Raw genomic sequence first — 23,182 nt, 5'->3', positions numbered from 1 at the left:
TGGGCTGGAGGTGAGTCAATTAACCAATTAGTCAATAAAAATCTTAAAGACAGAGTATTTTTTTTATGTGTTGATGTTTCCACTGCATCTAAAGAACTGTGAAGGCATATTTCCGTTGTTTATTGCATGGGGCAAGACAATGACACGGTAAACACGGAGTCACAATGTTGTTCTCAGTTAATGTTGTGCGACTGTGATGTTTAAAAGGAGTTTGATGTTTTTTGCGGCTCTCCTCCTTTTTCTGCTCTAATAAGACAGCACGACGCGCTAATGGAACAAATAAAGTGAAGTTTCAGTTTAATTTCGCACCTTCGCCCACTCACTCTCACACTCTTTGTTACACTTTTAGATTAGTTCAGTTACATAACTGTTGTTTAAACATTAAAAAAAGACTGTATATTAACTAAATAAAAGGAAGCATGAAAAGACAAAACTTTGCATATACAGAACATATGCAAAAGGTTTGTTAGTTCAGGTAAATGTCTGTTTAGATTTGATGTTGGTTCTTTTGTCCTCACTTCTTGTCGTTTCCTCTCCTAAATTGAATAGCTTTTAATCACTGTCTCTACTGCAGCAGTGAAATCTGCCTTTTATCACCACATTAAGTCTTTATTACTCTCACATTACTGCTTAGTGTTCAGATAGAGACTCTGAGCGTCTGTCGGTGTATTTGTGTTTTAGAGCTGTGAGTGTGTGTGTTTACCTCCAGGCTATAAACTAGTCCTCGTCCTGTCTCCATTAAACTTCATTTTATTAATTTTCTTCGGTTGTCACTCTGTCATCACACACTCAGCTGCTGAGGCGTGGAGAATTGCTGTAATGAAACGTCAATACATTGATTTATCGATAGCAGAGATATGGAAGCTTTTAGTGCACTTTCAAAACAAAAATACAAAAGCAAATACTAAAATTACTGTTTCGCCTTCATATTATTTTACACGAATCATCTGAATAGATTTGGCTGCTAAAAAAAGAGAGGATCTGGGAACAATCAGATCATTATTATTGATTACTTATCAATGAAGTGATTGATTTATTTTTAAAAAAATCACTTTGTTAATTGATGGTGAAATTCGGCAATAACAACTTTATTTATAGACATCAACATGTCTTAATACCAATTTATTATGTCCAGTTTACCTGCCTTCCTGTATGTTGATCTTCCTTTGTCACATGGCGCCCTCCTGTGTACAAACATCTGAAATACAGTTGACAAGACACCCATCTCAAGGTCCATTTAGTAGCTGTTCTGGAGCTCTCGATCTCACCTTTGACCTTGCGGTGAGATTGATTTGTAAACAGTTTTTCCAAAGGTCATGAATGAGCTTTTAATCTCAACCTTTTAAGCCAAAATGGGTGAGAAGAAGTCCTAAAAGTGCTTAGAAAAAAAACATGGGAGCACTGCAAGCTTTCAAGCATATCACATGGTCTTCATCAGCACGAAGACCATGTGAGATGCTTGAAAGCTCGTGAACAGCTACTAGACCGAATGAGCCGCTGACTGTTCCTTTACAAGTTATTAATCTTCTCATATATTCTCACGACCTCTTCTTCATGTATTTGATTGGACAAAATTAAACTTAGCGTTTCCCATTTAATTGACAATGTGCCTAACATTAGATTTAAAAAATATATATATCAATTTATGTCTTTTAAAAGTCAAATTGATTGTCTGTCTACAGTAACTTCTTGTGGTGTTCTTAATCCAAACAATATTATACTTCCACTCCGCCACATCTCAGAGGCAAATATTGGACTTTTTACTTCACTACATTTGTCTGACGGCTTCAGTTACTTTACAGATCACAGATCTTCATCCCTTTCCTGTCCAGTGAAAACCTTGTATCTCCAGGTGTTTGTGATGAGCTGAAGGATGAAGAGTTTCCTTCATGTGCTGAGGAAACTCTCCTCCTCCTGAAGCTGAATAAACTCTTTAACCCCCCCTCGGATCAGCTGGAAAACGCATCGTCACAGAGCTGAAAACAGGCTGTTTCTCTGAGCTCAGGAAGACTTTTTAGAGATACGTGGTTCTCACAGGACGGCGACGCTGCAAACACGTGATGATCTTATAGACCATGATGCATTGCTGCAGGTTAAACTACCCAACAGTATATAAAGCAGGTAAAATGAGCTCAACCTTAAACATCTGCAGCAGTAAAATGCAACACACACATGAATGCAGCAGGAATATGAATCCAGAAACATCAGATATAATAAAACACTGACAGGAAGCGTTTTACTGCACTATGAGTACATTTTGCTGATTATACTTACGTACTTAAGGTTTTGAATGCAGGACTTTTACTTGTAGTGGAGTATTTTCAGTGTGGTGTTAGTACTTTTACTGAAGTAAAGGATCTGAATACTTCTTCCAACAGTGCACATAGTTAAATGTGCCAAAAGTTGATTTCAGATGTACTTGTGTGTTGTAGTGCAGTTACCAGGTAATTGTCTTCTTGAGAAGTGATGTGGACAAAAAGAAGAAAACCCGTCACATGAATGAAAACAGGGATCTTCACAGGATCTCCGGTAACTTTTCAGCCCTGAAAAACAAAACTGCATTTTGCACAAAAAAAACCCACCCAGGACTCCTCCTTCAGTTTCATTACCAGAATATTTATTTTATTCTTTTTCCTATTAAAACACTAGCTGCCATATTTAATAAAACAGCCAACGGCCAAGTGCCTCAGTCCTCATCTTCCAATCAAATCTTCTCAAACAGGTCACATGGGTCTGTGGGCGTGTCCTTGGCTTTGCTGCTGCAATGTGAACGCGCTGGGCCCTGTAGTCATGGCAACCGATGTCGCCGCTGTCACGTCGTTGCGAAAAGGTGGTTGGTGTCGGGCGGAGTCGGGCGTGGTCCCCTGTAAACCGTCACCATGGTGGTTTCCGTGGTAACGGGAAGTCTAGTATTGCATCGTTTACTGGCGGCCAGCAGAGGGAGGGTCTCCTCATTTAAGACAAGTTTCTCTTTTTTGTTTTCCCCTTTTTCTTAAAAATACTGCCTTGTCTGTATGTATATGTATTTAAATATATATAACTGTACATTGGCGCCTCCTGGAGGAAATTTAAAAATAACGTAATGAAAAGCAGATTTAGCCTAAAAATGGGGACTTGATTTTGCCATTTGGTGGAGTGGCAATGACCTTAAAAGGAAAGGTTCCACATTTTGGGAAACATATGAATTCGCTTTCTTGCAGAGAGTCAGATGAGAAGATTGATACCACTCTCATGTCCGTACGATAAATATGAAGCTAACACCAACTAACTTAGCTTAGCGTAAAGAATGGAAACAGGGGGAAAGAGTTAGCTTGGCTCTGTCCAAAGGTAACAAAATCCACCTACTAGCACCTCTAAGGCTAACTAACATGTTACTGTAAATCTCATGTTGTTTAATCTGTACAAAAACTTAAATGTAAAAATGACAAGTCATCTTCATGCTAAGCTAAGCTAACAGACTCCTGGCTGTGGCTTCATATTTAGTGTGAAGACTCTCGGCTAGAAAGCGAATAAGCGTTAAATCTCAAAATGTCGAACTTTTCCCTTCGTGATCCTGAGAGAGGTCACTCCAACAGTCCGACTGGTTTGACTGTTGCCGGGCAGAAAATAGAGACTGCCAATAAATGTGGGAGGTGATAGAAAAGTAGAAGAACTAAAAAAAAAACAAAAACAAAAAAACAAACAAAAAAAGAAATGAAATATTAAAAAGTGAAGAAACAGGGAGCTCCACTGGCAGAAAGACGGAGCTGTAATGTTGGAATAAACAACTGAAAGCAACGATGAAAAATAATACGGTGAAAACTGTGTCAATGTGAAAGGGATGTGCTAACATTTTTAATCTTAGTCTGTTACTTTAATCCACCAAACTGTGACAATGTCTTTCTGTTACTCTTATCTCGACATGTTAGCGGTTGTTAATTTGTGGCTATCAAATTATTGTTTTGTTGTGCCATTTAATTTAGTTTTTGGTGTTATTCTGCTATTTTCCTTCTTCTTATTAAATCTCATGTGCAGACTCAAACCATCATGAACGTATCTGCTAACAGGTGTGTGTGTGTGTGTGTGAATCACAGCCTGATGGATCTTCTTCCTCCATCCTTACTCCATCGAAACTATTAAAACTCATCAGTGAGCCGCTCTGTTGCACTGGGCGACATGTTCCTTCATCACCATGAACACACACACTGTAGTTTCATTAACTCTAGAGCAGCAACCAGCTGTTTTCTTTCTCGTTTTGAAACTAATTTTGTCACAAATTACTAGAAAATTCCTTAAACTATGTCGAGATTTCTATTGGAACCAGATTGAAACTTAAAACTTGTTTTAAGAAAACAAGGTTTGTAGGATTTTTGAGTTTGTTCATGCTTTATATCACAGTAAATTAAATATCTGCTGCTGTTGGCCGAACAAAACTGGACATTTGATGTCGTCAACTTGGGTTTTAGGAAATTGTAACGGCATTTTAAATTAATTTCTTAGACCAATTAATTAATTAATTGAGAAATAAGATTTATCAATAATGAAAATAATTTGGTGCAGCCCTATAAGATTTGATTATAGAATGAAATGACTTGTTAAGATGGAGATTTTTGACTGTGATGATCAAAAGGGATACGAAAGAAAAACACAAGATTATGTTGATTTTTTTCCTGACTTTTTTCTTGGATACTTTCACCTCTTCGAGCCTCTAAAAATCCTTCAAATGGATAAATCTGAGAAGGAAAACTGCTCACAGCTCGTGTCCACACTGAGGAGGGGTCGCATGTGGGCATCGCTTCAATTTAAGGGGTCATAAGACAAAAAGGTTGGGAAACACTCACTAGAGCACCAAATGTGGATTAATCCGCCGCTGAAAATAGTCCCCGACAAATGCACTATTTCCTCCTGTTTGTCTGATTAAAAACTACAGCGAGCAGCTGTTTTAGGAAATGACTGAAAGTACTGAGAGGTCTGCACATGGGATTTGTTGACTACAAGAAACGTTTCCTTTAAGAGGTGAATCACTGAGAGAAACTGCTTGGTGGAAAAACAGTAACAAGCGATTCAAAATGACAAACACGCTCTTACACGCGTGACCTTTCTGGGTTATTATCTGTCTGTTCAACAAGTTGGTGTATCTGGCTGCTAAACTTCACCTCATTAAGTTAAAAACAGAAAAAGAAGGAGCCTTAAAATTAAAGCCGCTTACGTCTCTTTGCTGCTTCGGGTATCGCCACATAACATCAACAAACCAAAAAAAGATATTTTTCTTTTTCTTTTATTATGAAATAGTGCTACAATGTACATTGCATTTCCTCTCCTGACTCTCCGCTGCCGATGTGTGTGTGTGTGTGCGATTGTATGTGTGTTCTGATTTAATGCTGGAAAAACCTGGTAAAAACAAAGAGAAATGATAAATACTTTCAGTTCCTGCCAAAGGTCAGAGAGGTGCGACACAGTGTTTGAAATAATTATCCATCCTGACAGGTGATTTAATTCTGTGTTAAAATCTGGTTCTTCTTAAAAGCTTCTCTAGACAAAAATAGTCAATTCTTAAGACTGAATAGAAACATGAATCACTCGATCAGATGGACAGTTATTTACAGTGCTTGTGTCAGTGTGTGTGTTGTACTGTGCTGTCTGTTGACATTAAGTCTGTGCTCCACATAACAGACCAACCAAACCAAACTCATGGAGGAGGGGTGGGAAATAAAATTTAAAAAAAAAAAAAAAAGAAAGAAAGAAAATGAGGTACAAAATATCAGAAAAGTTAAAACCAAAAAGTCTGTTCAGAAAAGTGTTTGGGAGAGCAGGAACCAGGACGTCCTCTCCCCGTCCTGAGTCCTTATTGGCCAGATTCACTTTGAGTGTGTGGAGGTGGAAAAACCTAGAGGGGTGATGACTGATGAGCCAGGAGGGCCAATGGCAGGCAGGCAGGCAGGAGGAGGTAGAGCCAATCAGAAGGCCTGCTGGGCAGGATTGTAGTTGAATGTGGAGGGAACGTGAGGTCGCTCTTCTAGTTTGTCATACTCCAGATGAAACTCCTGAAAACAAAGAGACAGGAAGTCAGATTTACTTGTGTGTGAGTACGTTATAACTTTAACAACGGGCTCATCATGTTCTGTGTTCAAAATATAGCTTTAACTGTTTATAGTTTATTTATAGTTCTAATAACTGTTTACCGATAAAAAAAAAAAAAAAAACACTAATAAAACTGAAGCTGTGTTTGCCGTTAAGTTGTGTGGTGCCAATTAGTCGATTGAAAGAAATTTAATGAGCAACTATTTTGATAAATGATTAATTGTTTAAGTAATTTTTATTGCAAAAATGCCAAAATGTGCAACTGCAATCTGACTCATAATAATCTTAAATGATTTATGTTTTTATTGGCCGGAACTGCTTTGAATGAAAAAGATTAAACACTCTTACATGAAAAGTTAATGAATACAATTTAATATTTAATATATTTATAGTTAATATCTAGTTAGTGCCTGGACAAAATTAAGAAAGGAATAACAAAATCCTCCACATCAACTCTTCATTTGATAAACAGAGTTCCTAAATAATCAAGCGAATCATTTGATGGTTCCAGCCGCTCAAATTGTGAGAATTTGCTGCTTTTTCTTGTCTCGATATGATGATAAACTGAATATCTTTGGGTTTTGGACTGTTGGTCGGACAAAAAGACATTTGAAGACGTCTCCTTGGGCTTTAGGAAATTGTGACAGGCATTATTAATCGAGAAAATAACCTGCAGATGAATCAATTATGAAAATAATTATCAGTTGCAGCCCCACTTACATACAGAGGAGTTTTGACATCATCTTATGTTAACAAAGCCGTATGAACGGGTATAAAACAGGTATAAAATGTGTGTGTGTGTGTTTACCTTTGCCACCTTCCTCCAGTTGAGGCAGTCGAAGAAGTAGTAGGTCCCTCTCTCGTAGGCGTTGGTCTTCAGCGTGGGCTCCATACCTGGGGCCCGGGTGATCCAAACCCGCTCCTCTTTATGGTACCTCCAGTCCCTGTTAAACCTGGACGCACACACACACACAACAGTTCACTCTTACTTCTGACTACTCTAATGTTGTTACTAATTAAAAGTCACGGAGGGAGGACTGTTGTAAATCGCTTACTGGGACACTTGAATAGAACAGAGACGTCGTTAATGTTATTAGCAGCAACTGTGCTTTTCCTACTATAACAAGTCAAAACGTCTGCTGGTTTTTTGCTTTATTTAAAGTGGGTGAAACAAGGTGAAAAACAACACATTTAATTATTTTTTTTATTGATTTATAGAAAACACCTGCACAGGTTTCATCCGACCTTCTGGTGCCATTTTAAATTTGACAAGCTTTTGGGAAAGACACACATCTTAAAATGGGAAAACGCGTCATGAGATGAAAATGAGAAACGCAACCAAGAGCTACATCATCAGACTTAGAGGTCAGTCAGCCATGCCCTCCCTCCCGGCATATTTTACAAATGAGGAGTGAGGTAGCAGCGACTGTAGGAAGCCTCGTGGCTATGCAGTATGTGCTATGGAGGGGGAGACTGACTGCCCAGCGCTCAGTGCAGCGTGGACCGAAACGTAGAGCTGGTAGTCGGAGCTAACCTGCCATGAGCAGGACGTCTGCTGGAGCTTTGACCGTCGCTAGAAGCACATTTATGTCCCTTTGAGAGTCACTGTGTGGGCACCTGTGTTGTAGCTGAGCTAGTGGCGCTACTACGAGAGGCTCTCCGGTGTGAGTCTGTGGGGAAGTGTCAGTACATAGCCGTAGCCCTGCTGTTTATAGCCGTTACTGTTTGTTAGGGCTGCAACTAACGATTATTTTCATTATCGATCATTATTTCTTTAAAAAATGACTCGAAACGATAAATCGATTATCCAAATAGTTGGCGATTAATTTAATAGTTGACAAGTAATCGATAAATCGTTGCAGCTCTACTGTTCGTCAGCCCTAAATATCTTGTTAAGCTCCGAATACAGCACAGTTAACAGCGGGCTCATGTGTTTACTGACACTGCAGAGGAATAAATCTCGTTCATGTGCGATGTCGTGTTTCCGTCAGCGCTTATCAGGCTTGCTAATGCTAACGTTACAAGCAGCTCTGTACGAGAGGCTCCAACAGTGGCCACAGTTAGCCAGTGTTCTGCTTTTTACACCGCAGCAGTAGCTGCTACCACAGTCAGACGGTCAACATACGTTATAGACCTCAGACTTCGACTTTAAAATCCTCGTAGACACATACAAGCTAATTTCAAGCAGAAAAAGCAGTGTGTTTTACTGGAAAAAAATCACCTGTATTATCATCATATGCCAACAAGAATCTATGAGATTATGTGTACAGCGCATAAAACTAATTTAGTGTGTAGTTCCTCTTTAAATACCTTCCTTTAATTAAGATGAGAAGAATAAAGTGATGTCAGATCAAATAAATCGATACAGAAATCGTCTTTTTCCCCCATTTTAAGCCAATTTGTTGTGCAGTTTGAGTTTACATGTATGAGTTGTGTGTGTGTTGTTCTTACAGTTCTACTGCAGCCAGAAGCTGTAGTAGGTCTCCTCCGTTCATATAGTAGAGATAAAACAGCAGATCTTCACCATACCGAGACAACTTGATAGCTGCTAACTGGAGACATGAAAGGGTGGAGGGGAACAGATCAGTTAAAGATTTATATAATTTAAGACATCTACCACTTCATTAAAACATTATTTTTCCTGAGCCAAATCACTGATGGGAGAAATAAAAAAATGTTACAGCCGAATGTGTGTTTAATTAACTAAAACGCCCAGACATGAAAGCATAAAATCAGTTATGTGTGTAAGTGATTTTATGCTTTCATGATTTCCCCCCCCAATCTTTACCAAGAAAAAAAAGGATCCTTCTGGTGTTTTTGAAGTACATACCTTGTCCCTTATGTGGATGTTGGTTAAATACTCTGAGGGGACGTGGAAGTCTGTAGGAAGAGGAGGCAGAGAGAGCTGAAAACACTGTAAAACCTGCGCATACTCTTCTTCCACCCAACAATTTATCAAGGAGGGACTGGTAGAGGAAAACTGATAAAGATTAGCTGTCAATTTGAGCCTTTTTTGTGTTTGTTATGCCTCTTAGTTGCTAACTATTAGCAAACAGTTGCCAAGTTACACATCCAGCAGACAACATGATCGTCCCACTGAGTTGTGTTTGTGTCCACCAGGTGAAAGTAAGTCCGATGTTCCCTCCATAAATATCCAGAATAAACCTGAAATAATCACACATTTGGTGTCAAGAGTCTAAACTCACCTATGTCCTGCGGTCGACACGGAGCCGATGCCCAGGGAGACGCAAACTTCGGATACAGATTCCTGATAGAGAGAAGAGAGAGAGACAATGAGATTCACACAAAGTTTAAAACAGATATGAGAAATGTGTCATGATGTGATTATATGAGGAGACAATTGGTCAAACTGAGTTATGCTGCACCAAACGCCATAGTCTGGTGTTTCTGAATGTTTAGTCTACTTAAAGTAAGTAAGTAAAACGAAAAAAGTACCCGCACACTGCTATCTTCTTCCCAGTTCTTCTTTAATATTGCATGGACTTGACAACGCCAGTTCCTCAGGCCTGATGAAGGCCACTTGTGGTCGAAACGTTGTCAGGTCCACGCAGAATTAAAGAAGAACTGGGAACAAGACAGCATATATAGGTTTGTTAGTGCAGCTTATTGTTACCCAGAACCTGCAAGACTGTATGCATGTGCCTCCTGAGAATTATTCAAAGCGCATCATCAGTTTTTATTCCAGGCAGCTTTGAGTTTCACTTGGGTCCAACATTAACAGGTGGGCTCAGGTCCAGATTCAATTCAGTGACAGTTGCAGGAAGCGGGCGGGTACGGGTTTATCAAACTGGACCTGTGCATGACTCTGTCCCAAACTTCAAAGATGCTGATGGTCTGCTGATCCTAGGTACGTGCTGGCTCTGTTATCTCCACATGAGTCTAAACTGAGTGTGTGTTTGTCGTACTCAGGTGAGTTGAGGTTGAGGCCTAGCGTGGTGAGGTCAGAGCCCAGCGCCAGGTGGACCATGCCGGGGTCCGTCTCTGCTGCCCGGATGAACGTCAACAAGCCGATCATCCCGAACTGGTCCGTTACCATGCCGATCGGGATGTTGGTCACACGCCCTGGGAAACAGAGACAACACGTGAAATCTGTCCTCGCTTATTCCCCAGTTTTATTATAATTTCTATGTGGATGCATCATGATCTACAGACAAAACCCTGGAGTGTGAATGAATGTGTGTGTGTGTCTCACCGTCAGGAAGCACCTGAATCCCTTTCTTCTGCTGGTTGTTGTTGCTAGGTGCAGAGCTCTTATCACCGGGGAACTTTGGACCATCTGAGTTAGAGGTGGGCTTTCCTGATGAGTTCAGATTCTGATTGGACAAAAATGGAGGGAAAAAACAGTCCTAAGACGATGCAGGACATGAAAGCACTGCATAAGCAAGGAAAGGACAAAAGTAAACAAGTATATAACGGACAGGAAAATTGGACAGGAGAGAACGGCAAAAACAAGTCAAAGACAGAAGAAAGACGGGAGAGCAGGTGAGAGAAAAGTAAAAGGAAATGGACAGAATGAGAAAGGAAAGAAGAGGACAAGAAAAGGAAGAAGATTAAAAAAAGAGGGGATCTAACCGTTTTGCTGTCTTCGTTGGTGCTGGTGGGGTCTTTTGTTTGGTAGTTTGGCCCAGGGAGAGCTGGGAAATCTTCGTTATGGATGGAGAAGTCCTGCGACTGTTCACTGGACGGCTTGGTTACCATGCCAACTGGAAAAATGAAGGGGAGAGTAGTTAGCAATGCACTGATTAAAGCGTAATAATGCAATACAAAATAAATCAACAGCTAAACAACAAAAGAAATAAATAGCAGAATTCATTGGGATAAATTTAACACCTTAAGGGCTGCAACTAACTATTAGTTTCATTATCGACTGATCTGCCAGTTATTTTCTGTATTAGCTAATTAATCATTTCATTAATAAAATGTCAGAAAATAGTGAAAATTTCCAGTCACAGTTTCCTGAAGCCAAATTTGACGTCTTCAAAATGCTCGTTTTGTTAGACCAACAGTCCAAAACCCTATCACATAAGACAAATAAAAGCTGGAAATCCTCACAAATGAGAAGCTGGAACAAGAAAATATTTGGCATTTTTGCTTGAAAATGACTCAAACGATTAATCAGTTATCAAAATTGTTGCTGACTAATTTTCTGTTGATCGACTAATGGATTAACTGACTAACTGTTTCAGCTCTAGTCAAGTACTCTGCTTATTTACTGTCATGAGAAAATAAATAAATATTGTGGCTTGTATCTCTGAAATCCATCTGCCACATTAACTGCAGAGGCACAAAACTAATTTCAAAAACTGATGCCTGCTTTTCTCTTTACACCCTGAAAGTGCTCAGAAGAAATGGTCATTTTAACATCTACATTTACCTGCGAACTGGGAAAACTCCATCTGCTGAGGAGGATCACATCATTTGACTGAAAGCTCCAGAACAACTACTGAGTGGGCTTTGAGGCGAGATTGTTCTTGTTTATAAAAAAAAAAAAAAGTGGTTCTGGCTTAGTTTGGACAGAAATAAAAAATGTTTTAATCTGTTTTCAATATCTGACCTAAACTGCTGTATGTAATGAAACTAAAGAACGTTTATGTCATTTATGGTAGTTTAACACACACACACACACACACACACACACACACACACACACACACACACACACACACACACACACACACACAGTTTCTCTTACCGTACGGAGCCCGACCGGCCAGCGGGTTGAGCAGTGGGGTGGGATTTGAGCCTCCATCCCTCCGACTCCTGTCTGCTAACGCTGGGAAATCTGAGAGGTCCAACCCCGTCACATTCTCACTGCCATCTGCACGAAAACACAGAAAAATTAATAAAACTAAAATGACAACCTATTTGGGCTTCTAGCAATGTTTAAAAGAATAAATAAAACATCAATTACTGCAACTACAAAAGCTTTAAACCTCTGAAAAGTTACTGAAGTTGAAATCTCTGAACTGAAACATCAGCAACTAACAAATTGAAGACAACATCACGTTTGAGCGATTTTTTTTTAATAATAATGACAAAATGTGTGTTTTTTGTTTTGTTTTGTTGTACCTGTGCCGTTGAAGATGTTGTTGGATAGGGAGTTGTTCATGTTGAAGCCTGGATTCCTGTTCACCCCAAACCCTGACATACTGACACACAAACAGACTGGATTATTCTCAGAACTGTGTTTTAAAAAAATGTGTTGTGACCCTAAAAACCACAACTGGAATGAAAACAGACAGGGATGCTGAACAGACGGCTGCAGAGTGATGCTACAAATAACAGGTGTTTTACCTGTTTATTGCTTTGAGACTGATATAGGATTTTTTGGGCAGGGAGATGAGCTGTTTATAGCTAATAATCAATATTTATATTGAACCGTTTTTAAATAGGAGTGCCTGACTTGAGAGCAAAACACATTTTGTACATTAAATTTACATGAAGTCAGATGTTTTTTAGATGAGATGAGATGTTGTTATTGAATATTAGTCTCACGACACATTTCTGTGACCACTGTAACACTCAGACTTCATATATTTTACTTTATATTGCTGCCTCGGCTGGTAGGAAGCATTTATGAGTAGCGATCAAATCGGTATTTTATAATTGTACAACCAGAAACACAAAGATGATTCAGTGACATACAAACACCTGAACTGTGTGAAACGCTAAAATGGAAATCACAAATTTAACCAAATGAAACCAAGAGGAGGAACCGGCCAAGTTTGTCAAACTTCTTGTATCGATCTAACCACACTCACGCGGTCGCACCGATGTAATATTTCGTTTTTAGTGAGCTTACGTGAAAGTAAAAGAGGGACAGGGAGTGATTTAATAGTGATGCGATGGCATTGCAAGCAGTGAAAATGTAGATATTGATCAGGTTTATTAGGCATCATGCAGACATAATGTTACAGAGAGCTGAAACGATTAGTCCATTAATTGTTTAGCCGATCGACAGAACATAAATCTGCAACAATTTTGACAATCAATTAACTATTTAAGTATTTTTTCAGGGTTTCTGTAGTGTTCACCAAATTACATTTAAGACTTTTTTAATACCACATGGAATGCAATTTAATACTTTTTTCACGTAGGTCAAAGAATGATGGAAAACCAGTAGGCCTACAATTATTTATTAAGTACACACATTTCTATCACATTTCTGTCTGTACTTCCCAGCTGTATGTAACAATAATTCTTAGTAATATAATTAATCAATTAACATGTCCTGCACCAAGAAAAGTGGCAGAAAACTGATGGATGGATTAACCAAGTGAAACATTTTTGCTAAAATTGACACATTATGAGTCGATAAGCTTCTTAGCTACTGTGGCTAGCAATAATAACAATAACAACAAATAATAATAATAGATTATAACTCCACTGTCGCTCCTGTCTCACTTGAAGTTTATAGATTATAATGTCTCCTGACATTCCGCAATATGGTTAAAATATTTAAGATATGTGAAATTTAACCCAAACCCTTTTTAATACCTTCTGCCTGTCCTTAAGACTTTTCAAGACCCTGAGTTACGCTGTTTTTAAGCAAAAGTGCCATAAATTCTGTGTTATCAGCTTCTCAAATGTGAATACTTGTTGGCTTCTTTTCTCTTCTATGACAGTAAACGGGATATCTTTGGGTTTGGGACTGTTGGTCGGACAAAACAGGCAATTTGAAGACTGACTGAGGATAAATATGATGGACATCTTTCACTATTTTCTGACATTTTATAGACCAAGAAAATAATCTGCAGATTAATCTGTAATTTAAATAACTGTTAGTTGCAGCCGTACAGCGAGTATTAAAGAGCAGAACAAGCTTTTACTCCCAAATAACTAAATATCCAAAGTAACCAAAGGTCAGAAAAAAAAGGTCAAATGTGGACCACAAAATAGTGTTACCTGTTAATAGTGAAAGGCTGCCGTGCTTGCTGCTGTTTGGGCATGCCGATGATGCTGGGTGACGATCGGCTGGGACTCCCCATGCTGCTGCTCCTCCCTGCTCCTACGCCGCCGCCACCTACCCTCTCTCCTCCTACCCCTACCATCCCACCCGACTGCCCCGTCGGACCCCCCACCTGCTGGCTGTGGTTCATCACGCTCCGGCTGCTCATTGGCAAAATACCCCTGCAGAGAGAAGGAGAGACAAGAACGGAGAGAGAGATTAAAGCCGGAGGAGGTGGTTTTGTTGCTCCAAGCACAATCTGGAGTTTGTAGAGAGAAAGAGGAACATGAGCAGCTCAATTTGAAACAGGAACATTGAGGGCATGTGGACCGTGTCTGACTGAGCGTTCAGAAGAAAACTGAGGGGTGTTTACTGAATAGTGGCGAGACAATGAAATATGATCCAGGAAGTTCAGTTTGAGTAATATATCCATGAGTTTCAAGACTTATCAGACGGCAAAACACTACACAGACGGTTATATTGCTAAGATACAAGTTTACAACTCTGGCAAGTTTTCAGACAGTTAGCCGCTGTCCTGACGATCATCATATCAACAATAAAAATACGCTGCTCTCCTTGCAAAGTAATTCACCTGTATCACAGTGATTATGGAAAAAGATGAAATGGGTTTCTATTGGAAATCTAATGAAAGTCTCTGAGAATTAACAGTGAAAAGCTACAACATTCATCAAAATTTAAAATTTAGATTATGGTGGACACAAATGGTGTCAAATACTTTCATGAAGTTTGAATAATACTAATAATTATAATAAACCGTATTTATGTAACACCTCTCATTCACACTTTATGAAATCTTTTGGCAAGTGAACTCGTACACGATCTAAAAGTGAAGCCGTCTTCGTCTCGAAAATGTCAGTAAATTTTAAAGCATTTAGATTAAATCAATTCAGAATTCTTAAATAAATAAATCACGATGTTTTAAGCGCCCACAGTTACATCCCAGGATTCATCCTCAGCCATTAAGTGTACCCCCCCTCAGGCTACACCCACACTACTACGTTTTCATTTTAAAAGAGCGTTTTTTTGCTTGTACCGACGACGAGGCACAGACAACAAGGTCCGCAACGACTAATTCGTTTCCCATGTTGACCTAGTGGTCGAGGCTGATGTCTTTGTTTTTCTTCCCACGTGATAGGGGCGTGACGAATCAGCGTAGGACACGTAGTGACTGACAAGACCCAATCAAGAAGCGAACGTGGGTGTCTGTGTTATCGTTTCTAAAAGACTCCGCTTTTGCCCTCTCGCACCCGAGAACACTGGGACCACTGTGAGGGTCATGTTTTTTGACTTCTCTGGTGCCTTCGATAAAATACAGACATCACTGCTCAGGGGGAAGCCAGAAGGAGTGGGAGTAGACCGCCACCTGGCTGCGTGGACCATCGAATACCTCACCAACAGACCACAGCATGTGAGGCTTCATGACTGTGTCTGATGTGGTGGTTTGCAGCACGGGGGCCCCACAGGGTACGGTGCTCTGTCCTGTTCTGTTCACCCCGTACACATCGGACTTCAGATATAACTCGGGCAACTGTCACCTCCAGAAGGTCTCTGATGATACAGCCATCGTTGGACGTGTATCAGAAGGGAATGAACAGGAATACCGGGAAGTCATCAAGGACTTTGTCGAATGGTGTGAGCTCAACCACCTTCACATAAACGCCAGCAAGACAAAAGAGATGGTGACAGACTTCCGCAGGAAGATGCCCCAGACTACACCGGTGAACATCCAGGGATTGGATACTGAGATGGCGGGAGCGTACAAACACCTGGGTGTTCACCTCAGCAACAAACTGGACTGGTCGGACAACACGGAGGGGCCAAAGTTGTCTTCATTTGCTGAGGAGACTGAGGTCCTTTGGGGTGTGCAGGACACTGTTAAGAACATTTTATGACACTGTGGAGGCATCTGCCATCTTCTACGCAGGTCTGCTGGGGAGGTGGGCGTACGGAGAGGGACAGAAAAAGACTCAATAAACAAGTTAAGAGGGCTAGCTCTGTCTTGGACTGCCCTCTGGACTCCATAGAGGAGGTGGGTGAGAGACGGATGTCAGCCACCCCCCTGCGTGAGACTGTGAGGGCCTTAAGCAGCTCCTTCAGCAACAGACTGCTACACCCACAGTGTAAGAAGGAGCGCTACCGCAGGTCCTTCACTCTGACGGCAGTCAGACTTTTTAACACTAACATAAGATAACGTAACACTGTTGTTGTCTCTGTCACTATCACCCACCACTTACAACATCACAGCTACTTTGCACCATTTATCACTATTTTTTCATATTTATACATATTATTATATTACTTATACATAATATCATATTATACGCATTATTCATGTGTATACTGTGTATATGTATATTTTTATTTTGCACTCAAATCACTATTTTCCTCTACTTTTGACTCTTGAGCTGCTGTAACAAGCGAATTTCCCGGTGTGGGATCAATAAAGTTAATCGTATCTTATGTGTGTGTGTTGTACCTGCTCGGTGAGGGAGGCGTGTGCATTGTGCCAGTGTTGGGTGTACTGGCATGACTGGGGAGCTGGCTGCCAGATTGGTTCAACCCACTTCGACTTAACTGAGGTGCCGCGCTGCTGTTCAAACCACGCATGGGAAACCCCAATGCACCTACACCAAGAGAGAGAGGGAGTGAAAACATGTTTATTCTCAAGACGCATATTTCAGCAACATTTCTATCAGTCTGTTTTCAACCAATGAAGCTCTCTACAGCAGAAATGTAATGGCTTGTATCTATTCCATATGTGCATAACAGCATGGATAGGTATTGGGATGTGAGCTCTGTCTAATGGTTCAGATTACACTGGAGATCCAGTGCGCACACACTTGGAGAGCTACTGAAACTCAGGTATCGAACTGGCACCAGTATCCAAACATTTCAAACAATACTGAACCCTGTAAGGGGGATGGTGGTAGGATTATTGTTGTGCAATTCAAATAAAATAATTACTGGGAATATTAACATCATATCTTTAAATTGTAACTAATATTGTTGAAATTGACCACACTTATTCCTAAGCTTTATTTATACTTCCGCGTTAAGGGATTACACTGTATCTATCATGCGTAGGCTCCTGAGAGCTGTAGGCTGTAGCTGACATTTGCCTACTCAAAAATCTGACTCCACATCGGGGCTAAAGCGGCTACAGAGATACCACATGGAGACAACAAGAACTGTGATTGGTCAGCTTGGGATGCCTGTGTTTTCGCCTACAAGTTTAGATTGTTGAGAGCGAAGACAACAAGCTGAAAAAAAGACTTCTTCTGCTCTTCATTAACGAACATCTATCAAAAGACATCTCCACTGCAGACCTTCTGCTCAATGTGGTCACCGTGAATCTATCACAGCGAATGAATTAACGAAAACACAACGACTGCACATTCAGTAATGAAACAAGGCAAAACCTTTCCACCATCGCTCTGCATCACAAAGTAAATAAAAGAATATAAACATACTTACTGTGGGGAATATAATTAAAACACGGTACAGCCTGATCATGTATGATACATCCGTCTAGTGTTCCGGTGGTGATATCAACTGGAGAAATCCGAACTATAAATCAAAACCTACATGTAAGCATCTGCAGCGAGACTCCATTTAAGCCCTCACATCGACCATAAATTGAGCTTTAGAATTCTTATCAATGGGAAAAGTAATAACATGACTGTAACACATGTACACATTATTCCCCAAAACTAGCTCCTGAAACTTAAAAGTAGAAACAGGTGAGTGTGTGTGTGTGGGTTCATCTTACTCTGCGGGCCATATAAGCTGGCTCCTAGCTGTGACAGTTGACCCGTTGAGGAAGCAGAGGAAGACGCCAACATCTGAAGACACAAGAAACACAAACACATCCTTTAATTTTCCTGACAACATCTTTTGCTAAAAATAAATAGGTGCTTAAAGTATGACTCTCCAGTGGGAGAAGCTCCTTGCTGGCAGATGAAAAGAGGTGGCTGGCTTCACACTGTGTCACGGAGGTAATACATGTCTGTCTGCAGAGCGGTGGGTATCATTTCTAAATTTACAATACTAGTGTCGGTACAATACCAGAGTTTCAGTACAAACGCCAAAACCTTTTTTCTATTCTTTACTTTGACAAATATAAACATGTTTACCTACAAAACTTTGCTAAAATAAAATACAGTCTAAAATTTTGCCAAAACTTTTATTCATATCAGGACACATTTTGGTTTGTACCAAAAAGGTTTTGAGGTTTGATATCCAGCCCTAGTCCACACCCTTCCCGTGATGACAGTGGAGTTAAAAGTGACAAGAATTGGAAGAATAAGGGGAAAAAATGACGAGACATGAGAGAAACTTCTAATGTTAAAACTAAAATTGACAGATGACAGAGTACAGTCTGCAGTCTCGCTTTGCAACACCTTTCTCCCGCAGGAAAAACAATTACGTTGGTACTTTTCCGGTTTATAAAATCCCAGCAGTTATAGTGTGAAACTAAAATTAAAATATGAAATAGTTACAGTCCTGAACAACTTATAAGAAAAGTATTACCATGACCTTAAATCATGACTTTTCTCTACACTGTAAAGCCCTGAAGAGTTTAATAGACAACTTACGTCTTTGTCAGCGCGGTGTGGGGGGAACATGGACTGTTGGGTGTAGTAGAGGCTGGAGTCGTCCGTGTAGTCGCTCTCTACCCCTCCCTCCATAAACTTCTTCCGGTTAGCACCAAACATGCCGCGTGTCACCTGAGAAACCAGACACAGGAAATGGTCAGATTGACTAACAGATAACACTGCAGCGAGGTGAACCAGCTACTTCCTGTCACACCTGCAGCATTTTGCTAAAAACGCGAATCATGAAACTGTCTTGAAATCCATTTAAAGACGCTGTGAATAAAACTTCTATCAGCAGCAACTGCTAAACTCTGCATACGTGTAACATAAGCCTTTTTAACAACTCAAATGCTGTACCTATTTTGTAAACCCTAAACATGCCTCTGCATCTCTGAGTCTGCAAACACAAGCAGGCATTATGCTCAGAAAACACAGAAAAGAAGTTAGATTAAATAATACAGAAAAAAAACAATTATACACATATCTGTGAATTTTAACAGATTTGTTCTTTTTGTTTTAGTTTCATGTTGTGTGTTGGCCCATCCCAAATACTGCTGGATATCCTTTCCTACCTTACTTTGACGCACAAACTAAAGCTTCACAATTATGCAAATATATTTAGAATAGGTTTGGAATAATTTTAAATTGTAAGTGGAGCTAGAGCTACAGACTCTTATCTGAACAGCACTGACGACAGATTAACCTGCAACATCAGACCCGTATGAGCAAATAAACAAAGTGACAAATGCAGCAAGAACATGGGTTCATCACCGTGTTTAAACAATGGTGTTTGTGTGAAAGTAGCACCGCAAACCTGCATGACAACACAGAAATGTTTCAGCTTTACCGGTGTTATATAGTAGATAATAGTGTATGAGCTGTGCAACATGTTTGGAGTGAAATAACACTTAAAGAAAGCAGACACTGCAATTACAACGTCTTAAATAGGGTCTGTCATCATGTCGTCACCACAACATAGTAGAGGTGAAGCGATTAATCGCTTAGTCGATCGATAGGAAATTAACCCCCTACTTTGATAACTGATTATAGTTGGTCACTGTGCACATTTTCTGGTTTTCTTAGTCTTCGATGAGAATAAAAGGATTTTGGGTGGTTTTGGTTCTGTTGGTTGGACAAAACAACTAATGTGAATTTCCAAGTTGGGCTCTAGGAACTTGTGATGAACAGTTTTCACTATTTTCTGCAGTGTTTAGAATAAACAATTAAACCACGAGTTATTTCCAGACTAACCAAAAATAAAAATAATCGTTAAAAGCAGACCTACGGCAGAAACTATGCCGTTGGTGCTGACGACCCGAGACTTTTCTTAAGCACATATTCATAAAAAGGATCTTTATGTAGAGATTAGTTCATTTCAAACTTATGTGTGAAAGAGTGACTTCAAAAAGGTGGCTACAACCCTAAAGTCACAGGTATGACTGCTATGGAGTATCTGAGCAAAGACTGAACACTAGTCAGTTTGCACATTAAAAGCCACTGCACAAGAATATCACATCATATCATAATACAAAGGACTGCATAACTTTTGCCTGTAATCCCTGCAGAACACACGTTGATGTAAGCATATAGATCCACGGCTGTGTTTAAAAAGTTAGCTCTCAGGAATACTTTTGTTTACTATAGTAGGTTAGCCATCTACAGTCCCTGTTAGCAGTAGCCCACGGTGTAGCAGCGATGCACAGCGAACAACGGCTAATTGAGCGCTTAAACGTTTGTAATATTGTATAACGTGTGTATTATTGCTTGCAAACCAGTGTTTCAGGTTAGAAAGCCCCCCAAACCTACCTTTAAACAACAGACGAGTGGTTTGTAAACGTGACTGTTCTTGTTTCAAAGCTACGTTAAATGAGCAGCAGTGTCGCAAAAGACTAGTTAATGTTAGCCATTTAAGCTAATGCTAGCTCAGACAATCAGTCTGACTGACGTGAATTACACCATTAACACTACCCGTTGGTTTCTTGACAGCATAAATGCACCGGCTTGTCCCGTTTTGTGCTCTATTTGTGAGCCCCATACAAATAATAGCTATTAGCTGGTGTTACTTTGTTAGCTGTAATGTGTCAGGAGCTACTGCTAGCCGAGTAGCGCACGTAAGATAACAGCTAATTCCATTGGAATACATGGGGGCGTTAGCAGGAGAGCTAACGCTCACTACCAAGCGAGCTATTCGGCTAACAGCAACGTAAGAACGCCACGGCAGGGACAGTTATGAGCAGTTAAAACACTATCTAGCAAGCCGGTAACGCCGGTTTAAGTGCGGTTATGCAGACAGACCACCGGCAGAGAGGAAATTAAGGGGCAGGAGTGTTTTTGTTCGGGTTTGGGCCTGCTGCGCCTCCGTCGGTTAACGTTAGTTCCCCAAAACAACAACAGATAGCAACGAAACTGGCCTGCCGGGTTTAAAGGCGCATTTTCCACTCCCCTTCACGGCCTGATCCCGTGGTAACTACCACGCGAGCGGCGTTTTCTTTAAACGAGGTTTCGACAAGTCACTGCTGTGAAAAGAAATTAAACGAATAAAAGAAAGAGCTTACCGCATCAATCTTTCTTCCTCGCTACAATCCAAGATGGCCGTCATCTCTTCGCCAATCAGCGAGGATGCTGGGATGCCTTTCGCCTCTGACCCCTGAGCCTCCATCAGTCCACTGTCCTGTACTGAACTGTACTCTAATCTAATCTGCACTGTACTCTAATCTACTATATTCTGCTGTCTGACCTCTGGACGTCCATCACTCTACTCTGTACTGTACTCTCTAACCTCTGAGGCCTCCATCTCTCTACTTTCCTCCACTCTGAACCTCTGAACCTCCCTCCAGTCTGCACTTTACTCCGAGCATCCATAACTCTACTCTGACCTCTGACCTCTGAGCTGTAATTACAACTCTGCACCAGTCCCTCTACTCAAGGCTGACTGGGCAAAGTGGGCAGCTTCCCCTGAGGCCCATTGTTTAGCTAATTTAATTGAAATTTCGTTCGTCTTCTTTAAAGACACATTTAATGGTGTTTAAATGCACATATTTAACCCTTAAATGAAATACATCGGGTCTATATTACACCCTGTCTAATTAATTAATTAAATTCAATTAAGCACTCAACTCCCTGGTACTCCTCAAACTATGTGTTTTTAACAATATCCTGGTGTCAAAATGTCAAAAATGATAAAAAGCATTGTTTTTCTAATGTTTTTTCCTCTAAAAAGTATAAAGTTGCTAGAGGCCTGAGGTATGTAATCATGTTACATTATTATTCACTGTATACTGCCTCTTGGTGGCGCTGTTGTCTCACTGTTACTATGAATAAATGCAGATGTTTAGTTCAGGGCTGCAGTGCTCCGTCCGGTCTTAAATCAGGTTCATCCAGTAATCGCCAGGACTTGCTATTCGAAATAATGACAACACATTGAAGAGCAATATTCAACGTGATATCAAAATAATTAACCGTATTGGCTGATAATATAATCAAACTAACAGACTTCAATGTGTCTCTAATATTTTTTAATATAATTTAAATATTATAATAATTTAATATTTTTTTTTTCTTATTCCTTAACAGGTCTATACTACAAACTTCTCTCAAACCTCACTGCTCTAGCTTTTTTTTAAAAACAAATATCGTTATTGAAGTAGTAGCATTGTGTAATTCAATATATTCAATATACCTGTATTTTATTAGTTTATTGAGGATAGTTTATTTTCACACTAATATATGGATACAGTGGAAAAACAGCTAAATATACTAAAAGTTGGGCTTGTACACACGGTGTTTTACAGAATTTGATGTATTTTCATGTCTGTCTTGTGACTGTAAAGTAATCCTCAGTGTCCATACTGTAATTTTACTAATACAGATTTGTGATTATTGGGCTATATCAATAAATATGAATTGATCTGAAAAAAGAAAGAAAGAAGAGCAATAACACAAGGAGCAGAGGGAGAGGGCAGCAGGATCAGGAGATAAGACATTCACATTCAGTTCAAAACAGAGAGATTATCGTGAGGAATAAAGGTAATTATGAGTAGATTAAGAATAAGACACAGTAATTCACATTATAGAGAAGCATGCAACCGTGTGTTTGTGGACATTGTCAGGTCCCAGAAACTGTAGAACATGTGGCAGGAAGTATATGTCGGAGAGAAAGGGCATGATGGGAGAAATGAAAAGATCAGGATTAAACAGCAGACTGGAGCGTGGTGGACGTGGACTGATGGGAAAAACCAGACAAACCGGACACTGTAGGAGTTAACTCACTCCAGAAGGTGGCGGTGCCGTTACACCTCGAAGAAGAAGGTCTTCCATTCATAATCTAACTTACAGTTTTGTCTGAATGCGTAAACACTTCCTGTGGTTCTTGAAGCTATGAAGGTTTTATTGAATTTTATTTTATATTGAAGCTTGAAGCTAAGTTCTATCTCTGCCAAACTGTTTTTTAATAATAAAGCAATTTATTTGCCAAATAAGAATGCCAATACAATATATATACAGTACATACGACAGCCTGAATACTACCAGGAAAACG

General features: G+C 40.0%; 1 protein-coding gene across 3 annotated transcripts; it reads right to left on the bottom strand.

The window, feature by feature from the left end:
• Positions 1-5,241: 5,241 nt before the first annotated feature.
• LOC122870943 (CCR4-NOT transcription complex subunit 2-like) lies at positions 5,242-21,454 on the bottom strand. 3 transcript variants are annotated; one of them, XM_044185375.1, is made up of 16 exons: positions 21,201-21,454; positions 18,646-18,777; positions 17,820-17,892; positions 17,525-17,617; positions 16,527-16,674; positions 13,987-14,211; positions 12,151-12,230; positions 11,774-11,899; positions 10,654-10,784; positions 10,274-10,394; positions 9,987-10,143; positions 9,267-9,328; positions 8,891-8,940; positions 8,512-8,612; positions 6,869-7,013; positions 5,242-6,023 (listed from the first exon to the last, which is right to left on the bottom strand). In XM_044185375.1, the coding sequence occupies exons 2-16, from the start codon at positions 18,763-18,765 to the stop codon at positions 5,937-5,939; spliced, it is 1,719 nt and encodes a 572-aa protein (XP_044041310.1). In that variant the 5' UTR covers positions 18,766-18,777; positions 21,201-21,454; the 3' UTR covers positions 5,242-5,936. The 3 variants fall into 3 exon arrangements, with proteins under 3 accessions (XP_044041310.1, XP_044041311.1, XP_044041312.1); XM_044185376.1 differs by lacking the exon at positions 21,201-21,454 and adding an exon at positions 20,452-21,145; XM_044185377.1 differs by lacking the exon at positions 17,525-17,617 and having other exon boundaries at positions 21,201-21,452.
• Positions 21,455-23,182: the final 1,728 nt, after the last annotated feature.

This window comes from Siniperca chuatsi, linkage group LG23, assembly GCF_020085105.1.
Source record: "Siniperca chuatsi isolate FFG_IHB_CAS linkage group LG23, ASM2008510v1, whole genome shotgun sequence".
Taxonomy (NCBI): domain Eukaryota; kingdom Metazoa; phylum Chordata; class Actinopteri; order Centrarchiformes; family Sinipercidae; genus Siniperca; species Siniperca chuatsi.
Note: the sequence above shows the minus strand (reverse complement) of the source record. Positions and strands in the feature narration are given on the sequence as shown.

Coding starts and splice junctions, on each gene's coding strand:
- LOC122870943 (XM_044185375.1), bottom strand. CDS start 18,765: ATGTTTGGTGCTAACCGGAAGAAGTTTATGGAGGGAGGGGTAGAGAGC. Junction 7,014..8,511: donor CTTCTGGCTGCAGTAGAACT/GTAAGAACAACA, acceptor GTGTGCGTCCAG/GTTTAACAGGGACTGGAGGT. Junction 6,024..6,868: donor ACTGGAGGAAGGTGGCAAAG/GTAAACACACAC, acceptor CTTTGTTTTCAG/GAGTTTCATCTGGAGTATGA.